The 22,256-nt window shown below is 42.8% G+C and overlaps 1 protein-coding gene and 1 long non-coding RNA gene across 2 annotated transcripts; both read left to right on the forward strand.

Annotated features, from left to right (window-relative positions):
- The first annotated feature begins 10,376 nt into the window (after positions 1–10,376).
- Positions 10,377–11,501, forward strand: LOC147853850 (uncharacterized). The gene is made up of 4 exons (XR_015531194.1): positions 10,377–10,525; positions 10,609–10,674; positions 11,222–11,308; positions 11,388–11,501. It is a non-coding gene; the product is annotated as an uncharacterized LOC147853850 (long non-coding RNA).
- A 1,917-nt stretch (positions 11,502–13,418) lies between these two features.
- LOC147853851 (leucine aminopeptidase-like) lies at positions 13,419–16,528 on the forward strand. Its single transcript, XM_087332477.1, has 4 exons — positions 13,419–14,581; positions 14,989–15,222; positions 15,483–15,809; positions 16,148–16,528. Exons 1-4 carry the CDS (start codon positions 13,529–13,531, stop codon positions 16,439–16,441), a joined length of 1,908 nt encoding a protein of 635 aa, XP_087188603.1. The 5' UTR covers positions 13,419–13,528; the 3' UTR covers positions 16,442–16,528.
- The last annotated feature ends 5,728 nt before the right edge of the window (positions 16,529–22,256 follow it).

The following is a 22,256-nucleotide window of genomic DNA, read 5'->3' on the forward strand; positions in this document are numbered from 1 at the left end:
CCCTCCGTCTGACAGAGATACGCACAATCCCCTGATAAATGCGTGCCGCCTCGTATTTCACCCACCGATCTGTTTATGAATCGGGTAAAAAAATATCAAGTTACGCGTCCATTCGTGTAAGAGCCGGTTCACGCGCCTTTCTCTCCGAATCCGCCTATGGCCGGTTTTCTTCACGACAACGTGTGATGTGTGTTTAGGTGTTCATTACATAAATATATAAAATAAGCCTAACGCATACAATGAGGTGCAAGTAAGGGTTTGAACCTTATACCTCTAAGATAGGAGACAATTGACATACCATTAGACTCGAGTTATTTCGTTTAAAACTTGTTTTCTTCATTGTAATTTTCACATGAACTGATGGTAAATGAAGCTTGGATGAGGTACATGGTCATCATGCCTCGCATGTGATGCATGAGTGGCAAATGGCAATTATGCATTGCATGCATTTCATGAATTGTATGCATGTACTACACCCTCACATGCACATATGCATGGGGGCATCTATATAAGAAGGAGAGAAAGGGAAAGGAAATCAAGTAATGTATGCAATCAATAATAATTAATAAATTTAAGTTATCTAATTGGCAATGTGTCTTATATCTCAACTTTGAAGTCAAAAGTTCAAACCGGGAATTCGTCCCGTTTGTTTCCATCTATCAATCTATCTTTAATACTTCTCGCATGCGCTAGTCCTTTTGCTGTTCCATTAACTTGAACGATCCTTTCAATCCTCCATCACCACTTGCAAATAGAGGCCGGTGCTTGTCTGTGCACATCGCAACATTTGGCACATGTGTCACGTGGTTCACGACATCTTTGTGGTGCAGTAAATATTTTCTCTCTCTCTCTCTCTCAGTCAACCCATACAAGCATCTTCGACAACAAGAACGACCCGATTGTAAACTGTTGAGCGGCAAGCTCAACCGGATCCCGATCGGCTGAATAAGCCTGAGCCGGATTGGCATCCGGAAGGATGAACCAGATCGGTGAGCCGGTGAGTTGGGGAGCCGGTTAGCCGGATGAAACAGTAACCGAGAGCCTAGTAGCAGCCTAGACTACTAGGTAGTTAATAGTCTCGTAGTTAGTGTCAGACGCTAGTGTGAGCATTGAAGTATGCGGTACTTCTGTCAGTCCTCTTAGGACTTGTATAAATAGTGCTGTTGAGCACGTTGTATAGTGACACATAGAACTATTGTTGTTTTGTAATAGAATTTTTAACGTTCTGCTTTTTTTCTTTGACTCTCCCGCATACACTCTGTGTATTAATCTCTCTCTCTCTCTCTGTTGCTATCCGGCAAGGCCGGTTTGTCTGACGCTTCTGCACATAATCTTTCACATGGTATCAGAGCACGAGGATTGAGAACCTCTGCAACCGACGCCAACATCTGAGCCATGTCCGAGATGGCAAGATGCCAAAAGAAGCTTGGGGAAACCTGAAGAATGTTTTCACAGCAAGCACTACGGTCAGGAAGCTGCAACTCCGACAGGAGTTGAGCAATGTCCGACAGAAGGCCATATCAGTGGTCGATTACACGGCCCGAATCAAAGAGATCGGTGACTCACTTGCCTCTATCAACGTCACTATAGAGGAAGATGAGATGGTGCAGATTTGTCTTGGGGGCGTAGCATCTAAGTTCAGAGTGTTCCGAACGGTTATATGTACAAGGGAGAATACGCCGTCATTTTTCGACTTACAGTCGATGCTCCTTGTAGAGGAGAACCATGCCGGTGCGTCAACAAGTGCACCCATCGACAGTCGGATGTTGTACACGGAGGCGGATCGGCCCCGTGGGCGTGGTGGACGAGGTGGGTTGGCTCGCAATGGTAGCAGTCAGCAAGAGCAGGACCGAAGGCACAGAGAACGTGCCGACAGCAGTTCCGGACCCTCCACAAGCAAGGGGAGTCAAGGCGGCACCGGAGGCCAGCAAGCAAAGGCCGACACGGAATGTTGGTATTGTGGTAAAAAGGGCCACAAAGAAAGTGAGTGCTAGAAGAAGCACGCCAATTCGGACAGATCCAGATGCGGCAAGGCCGGTAGAGAGAACCAACAATACTCGCACTACGCAGAAGGATTGGGAGGATCCAAAACCGGAAAAGCCGGTAAAGGGCCAACCTTAGTGATGAAACACGAGGCTAACTCGATGAAGAATACCACTTCCAAATTGGAGGAAGTGTGGTACGTTGACTCTGGTGCCTCAAATCATATGATGAGCCACAAAGAGTGGTTCTCTTTCTTGGAGAAACCGGAACAACCGGGAGTTGTCGAAACCGGAGACGACACTCCTCACCCAATCATGCATGTCGGAGAAGTCCCTTTGAGCCACATCGGATAGAGGGGGAAGCTGATGAACGTATTACACGTTCCGACCATCACAAAGAACCTGGTGTCGGTTGGACAGATTGTCTACCAGGGGATGCAGATGCGGTTTACGCTCCTCGGGTGCTTCATTGAGGAAGAGGGCCAAATCATTGCGCAAGGGTGCAGAGACGAGAGGATGTTTATCCTCGACACCAATGATGTCGGCACCGCTTTGTTCGCCAAAGGACAGAAGATTGAATCAGATATCGATCTCTGGCACAAGAGGATTGGCCACGTCAATTACTGGAGGCTTCAAGACTTGCAAACAAAACATGTTGTTTTTGGTTTGCCGAAGTTTAGTGGCCGGAAGGCCCAAGTATGTGAAGCCTGCCAACTCGGGAAGCAACACCGGCTTCCATTCCCCACCGAACGAAACCATAGCCGTTACAAGCTCAACCTTATTCATTCGGATGTATGGGGACCGGCACAGAACGTTAGTCTTGGCGGGAGTCGATACTTCGTCTCCTTCATCGACGACTACAACCAACACACATGGATCTACCTCATTGAGTGGAAGTACAAATCCTGGTTGAATGGGAAATAGAGAGGAAGATAAAGTGCCTGCGGTCGGATGGCGGAAAGGAATATTTTTCCGGCCAATTCAATAGTTATCTGCAGCAAAAAGGAGAGAATTCAGCTGCAAGTACACACCGGAGCAAAACGGTGTGGCCAAAAGGAAAAACTGGTCGATTGTCGACGTGGCAAGGGCAATGCTAGAGGAGAAGAGCATGCCCCATTTCTACTGGGCTGAGGTGGTCCGGACAGTCGTCTACATCCAAAACCGGATCGGTGACAAGGTCTCACCACATGAGTTGTATTTCGAGCGCAAGCCAAATTTGAGACACCTTCGGATATTTGGTAGCATTGCATATGTGCATGTGCCGGATGAGAAGCGGAGGAAGTTGGATACAAAGTCGGAGAAATGCATCCTGGTCGGTTACTCGCATGAGCAAAAGGGGTATAAATGTTATAACCCCCGGACGAAGCAGGTCGAGTTAGCCAAGATGTTGAGTTTGATGAGACGGCATCATGGTATGCCTTACCGGCTCCGACTTCTGACCCCAACCCGATACCGGAGGATGAGTCTAGTGAGTCTGAGACTCTAGGTCTGAGTCCGGAATCGTTTCGGTTGAGCGGGCCGAACGACCGGCTGAGTTAGGTTGACGAATCGGATGAGGAACCGGCGAGTAGTGGACACTCTACCGTGCTATCCCCACGCAAGGAACCGAGGAGATGGTTCATGCGCAAAGAGAAGGGGAAGAAGAAGATGTCGGAATACGAAACCAACAACGTTGAGTCGGATCGGAGCGAATCCGACTCCGGAAAGGATGAAGGTGGATCTTCGGGAACAAAGTTCGAACCGGCCAAGAAGGGCCTCAAACCGGGTAACGATAAGTTACGTCGGTCTTCTCTATAGAAGAACCCCGTGAAGCGGTACGGGTACAATGAGTACATGGTGCATCAGGTGGCGGAAGTGCGTGAGCCGGAGAACTACGCAGAACCGGCAAAGGACACAAATTGGCATGTTGCTATGGAGGAAGAAATGTGGGCACTTGATGCCAATGACACATTGAACCTAGTAGACCCTCCCCGACACTGTAAACCGATCGGATGTAAGTGGGTGTACAAGGTAAAGTACAATGCCAACAGTTCGGTTAACCGTACAAGGCCCGGTTAGTGGCGAAGGGATACGTGCAGACCCACGGAATCGTCTACGATAACACCTTCGCTCTGGTAGCGAAGATGACGACGGTTCGTGTGGTGCTGGTGGTTGCTGCGGCAAGGGGGTGGCATCTTCACCAGATGGACGTGAAGAATGCATTTCTTCAAGGCGATCTTGAAGAAGAGGTCTTAATGACCCAACCCCCTGGTTTCCAGTCGGAGATGAACAAATCGGTGGTATGCCGGCTGAAGATGTCACTTTATGGCCTGAAGCAAGCCCCCCGAGCTTGGAATGCGAAGATCACGCACCGGTTGCGCAAGATGGGGTTTGTAGCCTCCAAGTCCGACTCTTCGTTGTTCATCTAGCAAGGTCCGGACGGTTCGGTTTGCATATTACTATATGTTGATGATATAGTCATCACCGGACCTGGACTCAATGAAATCGGCCAAGTCAAGTCCCAATTGTCAGATGCATTTGAGATGAAGGACCTGGGGGACCTTCACTATTTCCTTGGGATCGAGGTGATCCGAAACCCCAACGGCATATTGCTCTCACAAAGACACTATGTGTTGAATATGTTGTACAAGTTCGACATGACGGAATGCCGACCGATCTCCACACCCCTAGACCGGAACCAAAAGCTTTGTCCCCACTTCGGACCAGCCTGTGATGAGAAACGGTTCTGACAAATTGTCAGAAGCCTTATATATTTGACAATCACATGACCCGACATCAGTTATCTGGTCGGCGTGATCAACCAATATATGTAGAAGTTAATCATGGAGCACCTTCTATGCGCGCATCAAATTTTGCGATATGTGAGCGGCACGAAGGACCGGGGACTGTTATACTGGCATGGTATAACCGAAGAGCTAGTCGGCTACACCGATGCCAACTGGGCCGGCGATGCATCGGATCGCCGATCCACCTCCGGCTATATGTTTTCCCTTGGTAGCGCGGCTGTTGCGTGGAGCAGCAAAAAGCAGCCAACAGTGGCCCTTTCGAGCACTGAGGCTGAATACCAGGGCACTACCATTGCCACCTGTGAACCCATTTGGCTTCGTTGACTGTTGCAAGACCTGCGGATTGAGGTGCCGACCCCGACCCCGATCTATTGCGACAACATAAGCAGCATGCAGTTCGCCAAGAACCCCATATTCCATGCTCGCACAAAGCACATAGAAGTGCACTACCACTTCGTGCGTGAGCGTGTCCTGAGCGGTGAAGTTGAACTTTGGTATGTTCATGCGGATCGGCAAGTTGCCGACATCTTCACCAAACTGCTCAGATCGGACAAGTTACAACACTTCACCGAAATGCTTGGTGTTCAGCATCTCGACGTGACACACTTGAGGGGGAGAACGAGCAAAGACACCAGAACGGACAAAGGCAAACAAACTATCAATTGCGCCGGTGAGGGAAGAACCGACAGAGGGAGAGAAAAGAAGAAGAAAGGAGCTGAGTCGACAAAGGAAGTTGACACATCCGAACAAGTTGGAACCAGCGGCAGCCGCGGCAGAGTCAAGAAGGACAAAGCCGCCAAGACCCGGACATGGTCCGATGTGGTAAAGGGCCTGGAACCGGAAAATGAATCGGGAGCGACCGATTCGGCAAGAGCTGGAACGAATCGGAGACAGCCGATTCAGTTCAACAAACAAATTCGGAAGAACCAGATCAATTCAAGGCCAAGAGGACGAGAAGGCAACGAAAGTCGACGCCAACACGAAGGAATCGGCGAATCGGCAAGCGCCGAAGTCACAATAGCGAGGGAGCTGAATTGAGCCTATTGAGTAGACAAGCCGACCGAGGAGGTTGAGGTGCGCAGAATCAGAGGGGTTGCGGCAAACAAGACCGGACCGGATGAGGAGTGCGACCGAGGCGAAGTGACGCCAGAAGGAGCCAGGTGGAAGGATCGGTTGCCATGGAGACTAACACTACAATCTGACCTCAAGTTGAGCTTGAGGGGGAGTGTTGAGCGGCAAGCTCAATCGGATCCAGATCAACTGAATAAGCCTGAGCCGAATCAGCATCCGGAAGGATGAACCGGATCGGTGAGCAGGTGAGCAAGTGCGCTGGTGAGCTGGGGAACGGTTAGCCGGATGAAACAGTAACCGGAAGCCTAGTAGCAACCTAGACTACTAGGTAGTTAATAGTCTCGTAGTTAGTGTCAGACGCTTGTGTGAGCATTGAAGTACGCGGTACTTCTGTCAGTCCTCTTAGGACTTGTATAAATAGTGTTGTTGAGCACGTTGTATAGTGACACAGAGAACTATTGTTGTTTTGTAATAGAATTTTTAACGTTTTGCATTTTTTCTGTCTCTCCCGCGTACACTCTGTGTGTTAATCTCTCTCTCTCTCTATTGCTATCTGGCAAGGCCGGTTTTTCTGACGCTTCCACACATAATCTTTCACAAAACCTAAACAACGGTTGATTCCTTACAAGCACAAGTCACCCGATCCATTCTCCTTGGTCGAAGACCCTAGTGGTCCGTTCGACCGACCCGCAAGCGCGGATTTCCGCGACATCTATTGGTGAACCCGACGTGAAGAACAACAAGGGAGGATGGCCGGAACTTCAAGTGCTAGAGACTCTAATGATACTCTAGCACAAGCAATGGCGAGGATGATGGACCAAATGCTTCAGGAGAGAGACAACGTCGTCGGCCTTGACGTTGCCATTGATAGGATCATGGATGCCAACATATGCTTTGATGGTAGAGATGTGACACAATACCTTGAAACCTACAAAACAGAAATGCGGAAAAAGAGTATTTCTATGGCAAGACAAGTGGCAAGCTACAAGAGGCCAATCCTAAATGGTCATCTTTCGAACGAAGTTTACTTGAAGAATATGGGTTTGGTGACTCATCTCGAATGACGAAGAAAGATTTAATGGACTGGGTGGAGTCTTCTAACAAAGAGTTGAGTGCGAGTGCGACTCTCCACGAGTTCGAGCGAAGATTTGATCGTCTGCCTGCACTTGACAAAACGATTCTCGATTCCAGCAAGGTGCTCCTATTTATCAAGTCAGTAGATGAGAAAGATTGAAGAGATCTTGGACTACTATTAGAAAATGATGAAGGCCTCATTTCTGATTGGGCAATAGTGAAGAGAGCATGTGGACATTTTGATAAGCGTCGACAATGGGACAACAAGACAAGATCGAATGTTGTAGCTCAAATTGGCCGGCAAGCTCACAACACGAGACAAGAACCACAAGCCCAAAGACCGAGGGATGATGAAGTGGCTCAACCCACAGATGGAGCTAGAATGGATGAACTTGTAGACATGATTCAAGAGATGAGAATTTCTCAAATTAAAAAGGAGGAAACTCAAAGTTTTCCAGGTCGTCGCCTGGACTTTCCCCGCAGGTGTATTTGGTGTGACTCCTTGGAACACTAGTGGAGAGATTGCTTAGAAGTCCAAAATGCCCTCCAACGAGATATCATTTATCTCTCCAACAATTGGATTCACTCCTCGGTGACACAACGTCCTCTCAATAACAACTTCAGCCAAGGAGGTATGAAGAAGTTGATGGAGGAAATGGAAGAGAACAAAGTGAATAGTGTTTACTATTCCTCATATGCTGGAATTCGAGCTGGACACGAGAGGAGAGCCCAAGAATCTCAAGTAGGAGAATTTTGGCCAATCATATTGAATCAAGTCGGAAAAGGGAAGCTCTGCATGAACGAGGCACTCAAAGCAGAACGAGGAGTCCAAGAAATGACGGGATGGGAGGACCCTGTGGAGGAGAAGTCTAGCTTCGTCGAGGCCATGTGTCAAAACTACGACGTCCTAGTTGAAGAGAAATGAAAAAGACCAGATGACCAATCAGGCCCTTCAAAGAAACATGACACAAGAGAAGTTATTCAAAGAAGGGAGGAATCATCACCGGCCCAAACGATAACCGAAAGAGGGAAGGAAAGAATCGGACCAGCATTCAAACTACGCTCGGAGATAGAGCAATCCACCGACCTTAAGCGTGTGATGGAAGAAAGAATCCTGGATAGCCGAATCGAGTTCACACTACGAGAGGTCTTAGGAATTGCAAAGAGCGAATTTCATGATTTCATCATTGAGTTAATAAAAAGGAAGAGACTAATGACAAGTGAAGAAGGGACTAGACCGGCAAATGTCTCGACGAGCGTTGTCGTGAAGATCCGTCACTACGTGCAGATCGTGAGGCAGAACCGTTGGGGTTCTCAACCGGAAGAGGACTCGGAATTTGCACTAGTTTAACGAGAAAGTATTTAAGATAGATTGAAAGAGAGAGAGAGAGAGAGAGAGAGAGAGAGATTAAGATTCAACTCTTCTTTAGATTTGAAGAACAAGTTATATCATAAAAAAGATAACGAATTTTCTTCTTATTAATTTCTTGATTCATACATAGCTCTCCCCTTTTATCTTTTTCATCCACCCTGTTATAGATGCTCCCATGCATATGATGCATGTGAGGGTACAAGACATGCATACAATGCATGTGATGCATGTTTGCCATTTGGCGCTCATGCATCATATCTCACTCAATTAAGCTCTAATATGAGAATTTACATGTAAAACTATAATGATAGGAAAAACATTTCTGAAGAAATGACATAGCCTAGTGGTAAGTCTATTCTCTCCTATCTTGGAGGTGCAAAGTTCAAGTCTTGCTTATATCTTTTTCTTTTATGCACAAAAACTATTAGGCTTTTGGACCAAATATCTTTAAGACACCATGCATCGAGATCAACCGACCCGATCGATCCGTTCGATTTGCAACCGTTCGGTTTGGCCCGGTTCGGTTTGCATCCCAAGCCGGTTCGGTCCGCATCCCGAGGTCCTCGAATGCTGGTCAACAAATGCCGATTACCGATCGCCAGATCCGTCGCCAAATGTTGTCATCGTCGCCGTTGCCGGTTGCCGGTTCCATCACCGTCACCGGTTGCTAGATCCATCCAAACATTGGTTTCTGTCACCGGATGCCGTCACCGTCGTCGTCCAGTTGCCGGTTGATGGCTACGTCCGATCACCGATTGCGGGATCCATCCGGTCACCGGTTCCCAGCTCCATTCGATTTTCCGGTTCTGTCATCGACTAGTTTGAGTTTCATCACCTGCCGGTTCGGGCACTTAGCCACATCCGGCAACTTAGCCACATATGTCCATCTAGACAAAAGCGGCTCAAGTCCAACTATTTTTTTATGTGCTCTTAACACATAGATGAAATATGATGGATCTCAATCTGCTTATATAACTGGCGCCTAAACTTTTCCTATCTATGTAGGATATTTCACAGTTTTATTTTTCTCTTTTTCTTTTCCAAACTTCATACCCACATAACTTGACGCTTAGATGTATGTTTGTTATGTAGCAAAGTGCATTCAAAAGCTCTTCAAGATCTCCATCTTTTTGTACCAAGATATTAAACTTATTTACATTATTATTGTTTCATATTGTGTGTGAAGAAACACACTCGATTTTGTACGCTCCATGCAATTTTCACACCGTTGCCGAAAATCTTCACGACAGCGCTATCACAACGGAAGGTCTCGAAATTGAACAAGAATTTGTTGATAGCCATTTTGCAAGGCCACATTGGGCTAGGGCTACTACCGAGACACCGGTGCGAATGAGAGATTTGAAAGATTCGGTGGTGGCGCTCATTGATCATGGCTCGGAGATCAACCTCATGTCTCTTGACTTCTATCGAAAGGGTCGCTTGACCCATTAATACTAGGCATGGGTGGAAGATTTGAGCGGCAACTAGGGCGACGGAAGAGCTTCATGGGGCCTGCCCTAACGTTAAGGTAACTATTGGTGACGTTGAGCATGATCAACACTTTTTTGTATAGGAATTGGTGTCACATCTTGTCATCCTTGGCGAGCCTTACATAACAACATCCTAGATGGAGACAAATGTACTTGATAATGGTTTAGCATATGCGCGGATACGAAGTCAAGATGGGACAAGCTCGGTTCAATTCCTCTCGGTACGACCGAACCATGAAAGAAATAGGCATAGGTCAGGGAAAGAAGTTAGGGAGGATTTTTAATTCGGGCTATTAGGGAGAGGGACAACAATAGTCTGGGACATCGAACTATGTCCCCAATTCAGTGTAATATTGTACATGAGTACATGAAAATATTGTGAGGTTTTTAATTAGATGATCCTTCAAAGATTCGACTGACATCCCATAACTGTTATGCACAACAGCCAAAGCCACAACCGATAAAGTACAACCAGGTGAACTATCTAGTCTTTAAGTACCCACCTGATATGGTTTGGTTTTGAATAGTAAAGGGTTTCACATTTCAAGAAGAAATCAGGATGGGTGCTAGTATAGTTGCTAATGATGGGTTCTCTCTTGCTAAGAAGGTGATTCATGACTACATTCCTATATATATATATATCTTAGATGTGCTTATGTGTGCTCTTACTCTTCATATTTTAAGCTTGAGCTCTCCAGTCCATCAGCAGAGCTCAGAATATTGGAGGTTTTTTACAACAAAATATACAAGGTTATTGTAGTAAATACTCCAGAAAGATTGCAATTGTTCATCTTAATTGTAAGGTTGCTGAACAGTGCTTATTGGCAATGCAGATATTTCCGTTCAACGAAAAAATTGAAACTATTAATGACCAGTATTGGACACTACGGGCTGAAGAGGCATATATCTTAAACCTTGAGAGCTGCTGTTTCATATTTTTTCATTTGAGTTAGTTGAGTATAATCTGGATGTAGTAATCTGAAGGAATGGAATAATTTTTTGCTATCTATTACTGAAGTCTCACATTCTCATATGTTTACAATATCTTACCTGGAAACAAATAAATGTTCAATTTACCTACGATTCAATCATAAGATTGAAATGCAGTTTGATTATCTGTAAATATATTCTGCATATTAAATCTCAGATGTTTTTCAAGTGTTACTCTGGAAAGTGTAGTTACTCAGTCTTACCATAACAGTCGGATCACATTCGCATATTTTAGAAGTTCTAACCTGGAAACAAATCAATGTTAAATCTACTTACATTTCAATCATAATATTGAAGCGCAGTTTGATAATCTGTAGGTGTATATTCTGCATATTAATTTCCAAATGTTTTTTTCATGATACTCTGCAAAAAAGTGTAGCAATTTTATCTTTACTTGTCATTAGACCTGGCCTGCTTCCATGGTTAAGTAGTTTATCTAGGTTATTATGTGTGCAGATACCTGAAGAAGAAAAGGAAATAGCACCACAAGATAGATTGGTACATATTTATCATTTTACAAGAGATGCCTCTCAAAATCAAATGGTATGATCATAACTTCAAAGCATCGAAAGATGGGGATGTCTTATTTTTGTTTAATTGATTTGAGAGTCATGATCTTCAGGTTCAAAATTTTGGTGAGCCGTTCTTCTTGGTCGTCCATGAGAATGAGTCATTGCATTCTGTTAAATCTCGCATACAAAGGAAGCTGGAAATAGCAGATGCAGAGTTTATGAAGGTGCATTGTTGATTCTGACATTGTAGCAAGCAGATTTCAGGTATTACATTTGATATTTTCTGCTTATCTAGAAAGTTTAACAAACGATTCTTGATTTCACTTCAGATACCCTGACAAAAGTGGTTTCACAAATCTTAACCATACCATTGATATATGCAAATTGTTGAACCTTAGAAGCATAACCATTTGAGCCACATTCTAAAGAAAAATGTCTCTTTATGTCACATACACATAAAAAAACATAAGAAATATTTTAAGGAGACGAGGAGACGACTTTGTATATTAAACATCTAAACAACTAATTGGTAATTATGCTTGTACTTGTGACCTCACAACAATAAACGCGCTATATCAAGTGTCTTGTTGAAGGCTAATTAATAAGCGGAGGGGCGTAGAGGAAAACCAAGTGTGAGATGGAAGTAGGAGAGAGGTTGTCGATACTATGTCAGGTGAGAAAATGGGAGGTGGGCGGAGGAAGAGATGGATGGGATGACTAACCAGGGAGGGGGGATATACTATTATGTGCATGTGTATTTGATGCTTTTTCCGTTATGTGGACTTAGGGTGATATATGGAGAGGAGATATTGGCAGGGTTTCGTCACCCGTTCGCCCGCCCTCTTGTAACACATCCGATGTGTTGAGATCACGGAACCACAACACACCGCCTCGATGGATTGAAGTGAGGGCCTTTCTCAACGCGTAGAGAAACGCCCATTGTAACACATCTGCTTTGTTGATAGGTTCCATGATCGGAACCACAACACACCACCTCGACAAATTGAGGTGAGAGCCATCTCACGGGTAGAGACAACCCCGTGAGTCATGGGCTTCTAAGTTTTCTTGACAGATGGAGAAGACACCCGTGACTCACAAGATGGAGGATAGTTTTTTTTTTAAAAAGACACCCATGACTCACAAGATGGGACAATCAATTCAAATGAGATAATGGGACAAATTGGTTTGGAGGTTGGACAAAGGATGGTTGGGTGGTACGTTCAGCGGGTCCCAATTCGGAGATCCACCCTAATCACAAAATTTCGGTGCTGTTACACCGCCCACCCCCGGAAGACAACCAAACCGGTGCTGTATTGGATCGGATTGCCCATACGCCTGCCAGCCCACCCCTTGCGGACAACCAAACCGGTGCTTGTATTGGATCACCCATCGGCCCCGCCTGGCCCCCCCCCCCATCCTGCGGACAACCAAACTGATACAATATCAGACCGAACGGACGTCGATACTGATGCTTGTACCGGATCGCACATCCGCTTGCCTGCCCAACCCCCCGCTTGCTTGTATCAGATCGCCTGCCTGCCGACCCGCCGCGGACAACCAAATCGATGGCAGTATCGGACCGGATGGACGTCTGCATACTACCGAAAACTATAAAATTAGCCCTCCATGCTATAAGAATAGCCATAGCTCTGCTTTTTTTTGGGGGGGGGGGGTGTTATAGCCATAGCTAATGCTTTTTTGGTGTGCCCCCTTGCAAGCCTCCCATTACTGTGTGCTCTGTTCTGTTCTGTTCTGTTCTGCTCTGCTCTGCTCTGTTTTTGGATTTGGGTGTCTGTTTTTGCAAGCCTCCCATAGTTGAGATGTGTGAGGGATTATGGATAGATTTGAATCTCTGAGATTTTCCTCAGATTTCCTCTGCAAATTGCAATTAGTGTGCGCTACAAGAGGCCTACATATGCGTGTACAGTATGTTGATGTATGTGTATAGGTACTAAGGTATTCATTCCATCGCACACAGATCGTGCTGAATAACCCTAACCCTAACCCTAACCCTAGGGAGAACACACAGTAGGCCTGCAGTAGAAGTATACATATTATATGTATGTATGTAGAGGAGAGAGATCTGCACCATTAATCGTAATCTTAAAACCCTAAAACCTAATCATCAGCCGTAGAAAACAAAACCTCTGCTCCGATTTCCGATTTCCGAAGACCCTAAACCCCTGATACCCTAAAACCCCAAAACCCTGAAAGTCCCAAGATTTCTAAAACCCTAATTCCTCAAGTCCCCATGGCACCCCTAGACCCGCATTCCTACGCAGACTCAACACACCCTCTCACTAACCTAATCGAGCTTGCCCTCTTCTTAGATTTTGACTCAAAGTCCATCCATGGCTCTGCGACCCTTCATCTCTCCCGTCCATTCAGTGGGGATTTCTTCCTTGACACAAGGTCTCTCCATATCTCTGTTATCTATGGAAAATCCTCTGACATCATTCTTCCTTTCAAGCTCTCTGAGCCAGACGCAATCAAAGGCACACTGTTAACAGTTTCCTTGACTAACCAGTCGTCTTTTACAGTTATTTTCCGTACAGATAGTGGTGGCTCTGCGTTGCAATGGCTAGATCCTGCCCAGACAGCAGGTGGGAAGCTACCTTATGTATTCACACAGTGCCATGCCATTCATGCAAGGTCAATCTTCCCATGCCAAGACACGCCGGCCGCCCGAATCCGCTACACGGCCAAAGTGAATGTCCCGAGCGAATTGTCTGTTGTAATGTCCGCCGCCCATATGGGCCGAGCATCCGATCAATTCGCAGGCACCATGGCATCTGTGGGTGCCTCCTCCGATCAATCAACAGGTGATGAATTATCAGCATCAGTGATGACCACATTCGGATCTTCCATGGGTGCCTGCAATGACAACCTCTGGTTTGCCGAGGGTCGTGTTGTGGAGCTCTTCCAGATGGAGCAGTGCATCCCGCCCTACCTCTTCGCCATGGCTGCTGGAGACATCACCTTTGCTGACCTTAGCCCCCGCTCCCGCATTTACACCGAGCCACCCGTCTTGGCTGCCGCAGCCCATGAATTCTCTGATACTGAGGCCATGATGCTCCAAGGTGAGACTCTCTTTGGCCCTTACGAATGGGAAAGATTGGATCTTGTGGTGATGCCACCAAGCTTCCCTTATGGCGGTATGGAGAATCCAAGGATGGTTTTCTTGACCCCGACTGTCATCGTCGGCGATAAGAGTGGTGCCCAAGTCGTAGCGCATGAACTTGCCCATAGTTGGACCGGGAACCTTATCACCAATGCAACGAATGATGACTTCTGGCTTAATGAGGTACTAAAGTATGTGTAGATTTGTCGTATCTATTCCTTGGATTTTCGGATTCTAGCTTTAAAGCAATTTCGTCATTATTTGACTACCTGATACCATTTCCAAAAGAATTGCATATGTCATCTGGCAATGGCAAATTCAATGTGTATTTAGCTCCTTAATGAGTTGAAAAGGCCAGAAATTGACATATTAGTATGTGGATTATCATATGGGTGGATGTAGTGGGATAGCTACTATGATTTGGACATAGGCTTCAAGGAAGTACATGATATAAGTATATGAACCTAATGTTAAAGAAGGCATTGAAAAGGTTTAGGAGTTCATGAACTATCAGATGGTCAGACTCCCATCAACTCTTTGTTTGCTCTTGTGGTCAAGATATGTAGTCCTATTGCAATTTGGGTATGCAGGGTTTTACGACTTATGCTGAGCGGAGGATTAAAGAAGCATTAGAGGGTAAAGAGCGAGCGAATCTACACCTTGGGCTTGGATGGAGTGGGCTGCAAAAAGAGATGGGAAGGTTCAAAGACCGTCCTGAGTTCACAAAACTAAAGACAAACCAAGAAGGTGTGGATCCTGATGAAATCTACTCAAAAGTACCGTATGAGAAAGGATGCCAATTCCTTATCCGGCTCGAAAATGAGGTTAACTCAACTTGCTTGTACTTCATCAATGTTTAAACCTTACAATTTATCCATAATAACTGTGAAATTGCTATGCTTAATCAATGCTTAAAAAAGCTTACTGTATATGCATTTGTATGAGTTCGAACAATGTGTTTTGTCATACTGTAGCTTATGCTATATCCTTGTGATACCATGTGAAATCACATACTTTTTGTTATGCTTTAAAAGCATATGTTATATGACTCAGATACCATGTAAAATTGGATGCTTTTATGTAGTTTGGGCGAGCAGCATTTGACGATTTCTTGAAGACATATATATCCACATTTCGATTCACGTCCATAAGCACAGAGACATTTTTAGTGTTTTTGAAAAGTTACTTCAGTGGCATTGAAGAGAAGATCGATTTAGACATGTGGGTCTATCAGCCAGGGATCCCTCCTGATGCCAAAGAGCCCAAATCTGCTATCCTTGAAAAGGTCCTAACCTTAGCAAGTGGATTTAGTTCAGGCCAACGTATTAGTGAAGCTGAAAATGCCTCATGGGAAGCTCTTGAATGGCAAATTTACTTGGAAAATTTGCCCAAAAAGCTCCAAGCAGAAGAGGTAATAAATCTCCAAGCATTATGTGAATCGATGCATTAAATCCCATCCAAAAACTTTTATCCTCAGGGTATAGCCTAAACCTCTAAGCTTACATGAATTGAATTATCAAATCATATGCAACATATTTTTGTGCCATTAGTCTTAAAAACTGAACATGAAACGTTATGTAAGCTAAACCATTAAAAATCCCTAACAATAAACTTTATGTGAATTGAAGCATCAAACCTTTATTCCTGAGCTTTTAAACATAGACCTTAAAATTGGAACCCTAAACTAAATGCAAGTATTGAACCAGTAAATAATATGCTGAATTTTGGGTTGTCTTCTTTTATCACAAGATTGCTGAGCTTGATGAGAAGTTCCACTTCTCGAAGAATGATAATTGGGAGATCAAGATTGCGTTCTTGACAATTGCGGCGTTCTCGGGCTACAAGCCATGCTTTTCAAGCATAGAAGTTGCTCTACATGAGGTTGGGAGGATGAAATATTTGCGGCCTCTATACTCAGGGTTGCTTCAAAGCTCACCCGAAGCAAAAGAGCTTGCCAAAAGGGCTTTTGTTGAAGCCAAAGACAAGTACCATCCCATTGCTCAATCTGTGGTTAAAGGCTTAATGCATAAGTTTGATCATTAAAGGGAGAATCTCTTCTCCCTATTACTACTTTGTAATGGGCATGCTTTACCCATTTAATCATCTAATTGTAGATCATCATCCCTCCACCAAAGTTGATGGACAAATTTTGGGTTGTCTTTAATGTCTTCACTACTATCTAGAATTCATTAAGGTTTTTCACAAATTTTCCCACTTCACAAATGTAGCTAACCTGGCCTGTATTGGGCAGCTAATGAAACAAACCATAATTGTGGGGAAGTAGGCTAGAGTCAAGTGGTGTTTGTTATATTTAGGTAGTTCATCTAAGCTTATAGGTAATCAAACATCTTATAAATGTGGGTTTAGGGTTTAGGGTTTAGCCCAAGTGAACTGTCTTATGTCTTTACCTAACCTATACTTCAAGCTATCTTTGTAGATGAGTGAACAAGACAAACTTATGGGTAAGTTTGCAATCGTTAGTTAATGAAGCAAGATGTGATTATTGCTAATTAGGATAGTGCCAATGTCATTGCTGCTATATCTAGTTAATTTACTTTGTTATATTGACATTCTTTTGATACCTCAACAAGCAAGGTGCCTTTGTAAAGGAGTATTAGATTTAGAATTTTTATCGTCCATAAGAGGCCAGTTTTGACCTATGGGACAGAGTATGCACGTGTTCTTGATATGTGTCTCCTTCCTAAGAAATCTCTATGTGTGAACAAAGCGTACACATGAGCTCAACCTTCTAGGTGGTGGCTTAAGTATGGCACTTAAGTTATCACTCCCACTTTGTATGTCAGCATATCTTGAATGAATTGCACTATATGTCGAGAATATAGTGATAGTGATGCAGATGCAACCCAACTCTCCCAATGTGATGACAAGCTATTTTTTTATGAGCTACATTGGCTATAGTTCTTTGACAATTAGCGAAGCTTTCGCATGACAATTTAAGAAGGTTGGGAGGAAATAGTTCTTGTAATCCAAAAGCTCATGCAAAATTAAATACAATCAAAGCTAAAAGGACTTGAAAGAAATATATTTCACCTTTTAGGCTCAAGAGGATCATTGATATCATCAAGAAAGTTTATGCATCAATTAAAGCAAAGTTAGAAAGAAATACAAAAAGTGAATGTTAAACGATTGAAATGCCCATTGGCAGTTACATATAGCAGTTGTAGTATGAATTCTGTAATACGAAGCTTGAATCTTCAAGGAGGAGCCAACGATGTAAATGTTTTGCTAGTTTCTCGGAGATATAAATGATCATCAATCATATCAGCCATGTATTTCATTGACTTTCTTTAAAAGGGGAACAAGTTACAAGTAGTTTAACTGCACATGTTTAAGCAAATCCATTTGTGAAGTTAATGACCAAGAAAGACTTTTCAAGTCCATTGGTGGATTCATAATGTCACTCGAATTGCATGCCACCACTACTTAGTCCTACACCAAACCTACAACACGTGATAGTGATGCTCTATGTTCAAATTCAAGGCCATAGCTTTCAGACATCTTGGATCCATTTGAGTGAAGTCCAAGGTGAAATTTTGGACATTTACTATGGATATTTATCTTTTTGAGTAGTTCTCACAATTGATGTTCAATGACGAGGAAGACACTTCTATAATTAGATATTAAACTATTGTTTTATAATATTTTGAACAATTGATTATTAAATTAGTTGGAAGTAATTTAATTTGTAACTATATACCCAATCAATCACCCACCAACAAAATCAATTATTAGAGTTAATTACTAATACTTAGCTATTGGTTATTGATCCTTATTGCTTGATCGATAATTATATGCCAAAACATTAAAATAGAAATGTATTCATCCCATACCTAATTCATTTCATTTATTGCCAAAATCAACATAATGATGGATTAAGGAATAAGTGATGTCAATCACATTATATCTAATGTTAACATCAATGAACCCCACTAGTGGTGAGTTTTCTCATGTAATGTTACCCATATGACATCCCAATGTAATCAAACACTCTGTGATTCTTCGTGCGATGTATCTTTCAACAAAAGGCAACGATGGTCTAATATCATCATTGCACTGGAATTGCGGAACTCTTATCCAATCTAAATTTGCTCGAGTATCACTTTTAGCTAACAAGATGATCGTTGCACTCTTATCATGGGACAATCCCAAAACAAATCTTGTAACCAAAACAAATTTAGCTCCCAAAACAAATCTTGTAACCACAATCCCAAATGACTGCAGTAGAATTCCATGGATAAAACGTTGCATATCATCAAAACTCACTAGAGAAAACCTTCACTGGAAAATTTCCTCTAGACAGAATCTCAGCTCACATGGAAATTTCTGGTAGAGAGAATCTCAGCGTACACAACTATGCCTCTTTGCTCTTGATGGAAAATTAATGACGCAATTCATTGCAATCACCAGCTCAATTCCATACATACAGACCCCTATTGAAGACTTTCTTTGTATTCATTAATGGTATATCTTTACAGCCTTTTCAAAGACATTCCGATTCTGCAAGCCATGGAATAGAGATTTCGAAGATCCAGTATAAGAGATAAGAAAGTTGATGAAATCAACACCGATATCATATTTTGTTCACAGCACCTGATTAATCTGGTGTGATCTCTTTGGTGCAGTATCTGTATATTCCAAACAAAGATAATACTCCCATATGTCTCCTTTTTCTTTACATGCACAAAAAAAAGTTAAGACTCTTGTCACAAAAAATTGCATTAGCAATTTGTTGTGACCATGATTGCCTTTATGAACTTCTCCAAGAAGAGCGTGTGACATAAGGGCCTTGATCTTTCCAATGATATGCATCACTAATGTTAGACTTGCCTGATTGATACTCACATCTCAATGGAGATTGATTGAGCTAGATTCAAGCCTCTTACTGATGCACAATGCCGATGTCGATGAGAAAGTAACCTATTCCCCTATTGTGGTGACTCCATCTTAATTCGCCAATGCCCAAAAAGGGTTCGTGATTACCAAACAAACAAATATAGCTCTAAACAAGTTTAGAGGAGGCATTCTAGAAACTTTTGAAGCATGCATGCACATATAGTGCTCATGAATGTTGGCCGATTAGGCCAAAGTAGGAAATGGGAGCCGGTTTTGGGATAAAGGGAGTTGTAATTAGAATTAATTATCATAATTATAAGATCGGACGGACGCACCCGGAATCAGTATGCCGATCCGGATCCGGATCGGTTCGTCGCCGGTTGCCGGTTGGCACCGGTTTGTAACACAACCGGATACCTATAAAAGGATCCGGATATGATGTAACTAGAGACGGATAATTAATAGAGAAGTGTTGTTATTTTTATATCTTGTTTATCCTATCACTTCTGTTCTGTGCTTAATGATGTTGATCTTACGTGTGTAACTAATCGATCCGGATAACAATCGGAGAGGATCGGTTTTGTGACGGTCTTCCCATTCCTTACTGTACCACCCCTTTGGTGAAGTGTTCCGGAAGGACATCCTGTGTCAGTGGCTTGTCCAGCCCAGGATTAACAAACTTGTGGATATCGTTGATGAAAATTGTGGACTATATCAAGTACATTCTTTAAACTCTTGGTTGACTCCCATGTTGCTTCTAAGTTAGGGCACCCTTTCCATAGCACAAGGAATTGAAGTTGTTGACAAAGGAGGTGAGAGTTGAGTATCCTTTCGACCTCATACTCCTCTCTTGTAGACAATTTGACTAATGGGGAAGGAGAATGATCACATCTTGGAATTTGAGATGGATGATGGAGTTTAAGAAGGTATACATGGAAGACATTATGAATCCTTATTGCAAATAGTGTATCAATATGGTCTAACTTTAATGGTTTCACATGTAGACAAGACAATGTCAATAATGCAGCTACTTTCACATGGTATTTTGGATCACATACACAGATTCTTACTTGGTGAAGGGATATTGCAATTCAATAATGGGACTTTATGTATTGATATCAAATGTATGAAAAGGTTTGAGTATGAGAAGGGCATTGAATATTATAAACAACCACATTTGAGCATATACCTTAAACAAGCAGCCATGTATGTTAGAAATGACAAAGATACAACCTAATGCCACTCAAGAATGCTAATGAGAAGCTTTCATGCTCACCCTTCTTGGATGACATTTGAGAATGACACTTCAATTATCATGCCCGCCCAACAAGTTCTCATATTTCTTGCAAATTACCTTAATATACACTAAGTACACGATAAGTAAGGATGTTCATCCTCCACTCGGTTTTCAATGCATAGAACTAGGCAATGATGAAATAGTATGTTGGTTAAGGAAGAATCTATATGGCCTAAAATAGGTAATTGATAGTGGTCTAACATTGGAGAAGTCCAAAGATGGTATTTAGGATCTATAGCAATAGTTGAGAAAATAATTTGGTATAAAGGACTTGGAATGGATGAACCAAATCTTGGTGTTGTATTCAATCAACTTGCTCATCCTATTATATGAAGTAGATGAGTCAATAGATCCACCTATCTCAAGGTGAATAAGTCATCAAAGTGCTCAATTGGTTCAATATGGATGTGTTAAAACATATTAGTAGGCCAATGCCAACTTACATGAGATTAAAAAAGCATGAACTCCTAGATTTCAAATCTAAATTGGAAGAAATGTGGAAAATTTTGTACCTATCAATGGTTAGAAGCTTGATGTATGGTATGGTGTACATCACACTCAACATCGTGTTTGTGGTTGCAATTGTAAAATAAATTCCTTTCAAACTCCAACAAAGAGCATTGGCAAGTGGTATACTTGTCAAATGGAAGTAGTAACAAGGTGTGTACCTTGGAACAAGCAAAGCAATAATAATTGGATTTTCAAACTCACAATAAGAATTATACATTGGGACATTGGGGTATGTTTTCCAATTTGCGGGTAGAATGATATGAAAAAGTTTGATATTTTATTTGAGATTCCATAGAAAAGAATCAGTTTATTTTGTCATTGAAATTGCACCATTCTGTACTTATGACGGCTTTATCCAATACCATTTACACCAAGTGGTAATGCATGCTTAGCCTTGGTAGGATGGGAAACCCTAGTATGAGAACAAATTCCTTTATTCCGTTTCTTGTTGTAGTTGTCCTATATTTTTCGTGCATAAAAGTCATGAGCTCAAATCTCTCAAGTATGCATATGCTACACTCCTCACCCTAATCTTTTGTATTTCATTTCTTCAACCAAATTCTTGTCCAACTCATCAATCTCTTGACCAAAACCCTAGAGGTTCCACACATGCAAGCACGAACATTCACATGACAATGGAATCTCAAGAACCTACATGCATGCCACCTTTAGCAAGTGGAAGATACAATGTCTTCACATAATTAGAGTGTGAACGGCCTATACAAACCATGTGTAGATATGGTTCCTACATATAAGTATGTAGGTAGAACTCAACCATGTGTGACCTTTTGACGAGTGGTTGTTGTGAATAGGACAAACAAAGGAAAAGGCTAGTTGGTTTGACTAGCATGAAATCTTCAAACCTCCAACCCTCACTAGATAAGGAGTAAAAGTAGGGCTTGCAAAAAGTAGTATTGTGATTGAGTTAGTTAGTTGAGTTGAAGACTAATTCTACTATAATGTGTAACATTTGTATGTCATTCTCATTGTGTAAAATGTACTTTCACATTTTATCATCCCCACAATTATATTAGTATTTATATGTCTGTAAAACACTACAATGATGCCACAACTAAGACCTATCCCCAATACACAAGTAGTGGGACATGTTGAATCACCAATAGACAAAACAAACACTCCACTGATGTTGACATGTATATGCCATTGTGAAATGTAGGAGTTGAAACCATAACCTCT

The sequence above is a fragment of the Azolla caroliniana genome, unplaced genomic scaffold (genome assembly GCF_043228905.1).
Source record: "Azolla caroliniana isolate FFs.n. ecotype wild unplaced genomic scaffold, voAzoCaro1.0.p SCAF_16, whole genome shotgun sequence".
In the NCBI taxonomy this organism is placed as follows: Eukaryota; Viridiplantae; Streptophyta; class Polypodiopsida; order Salviniales; family Salviniaceae; genus Azolla; species Azolla caroliniana.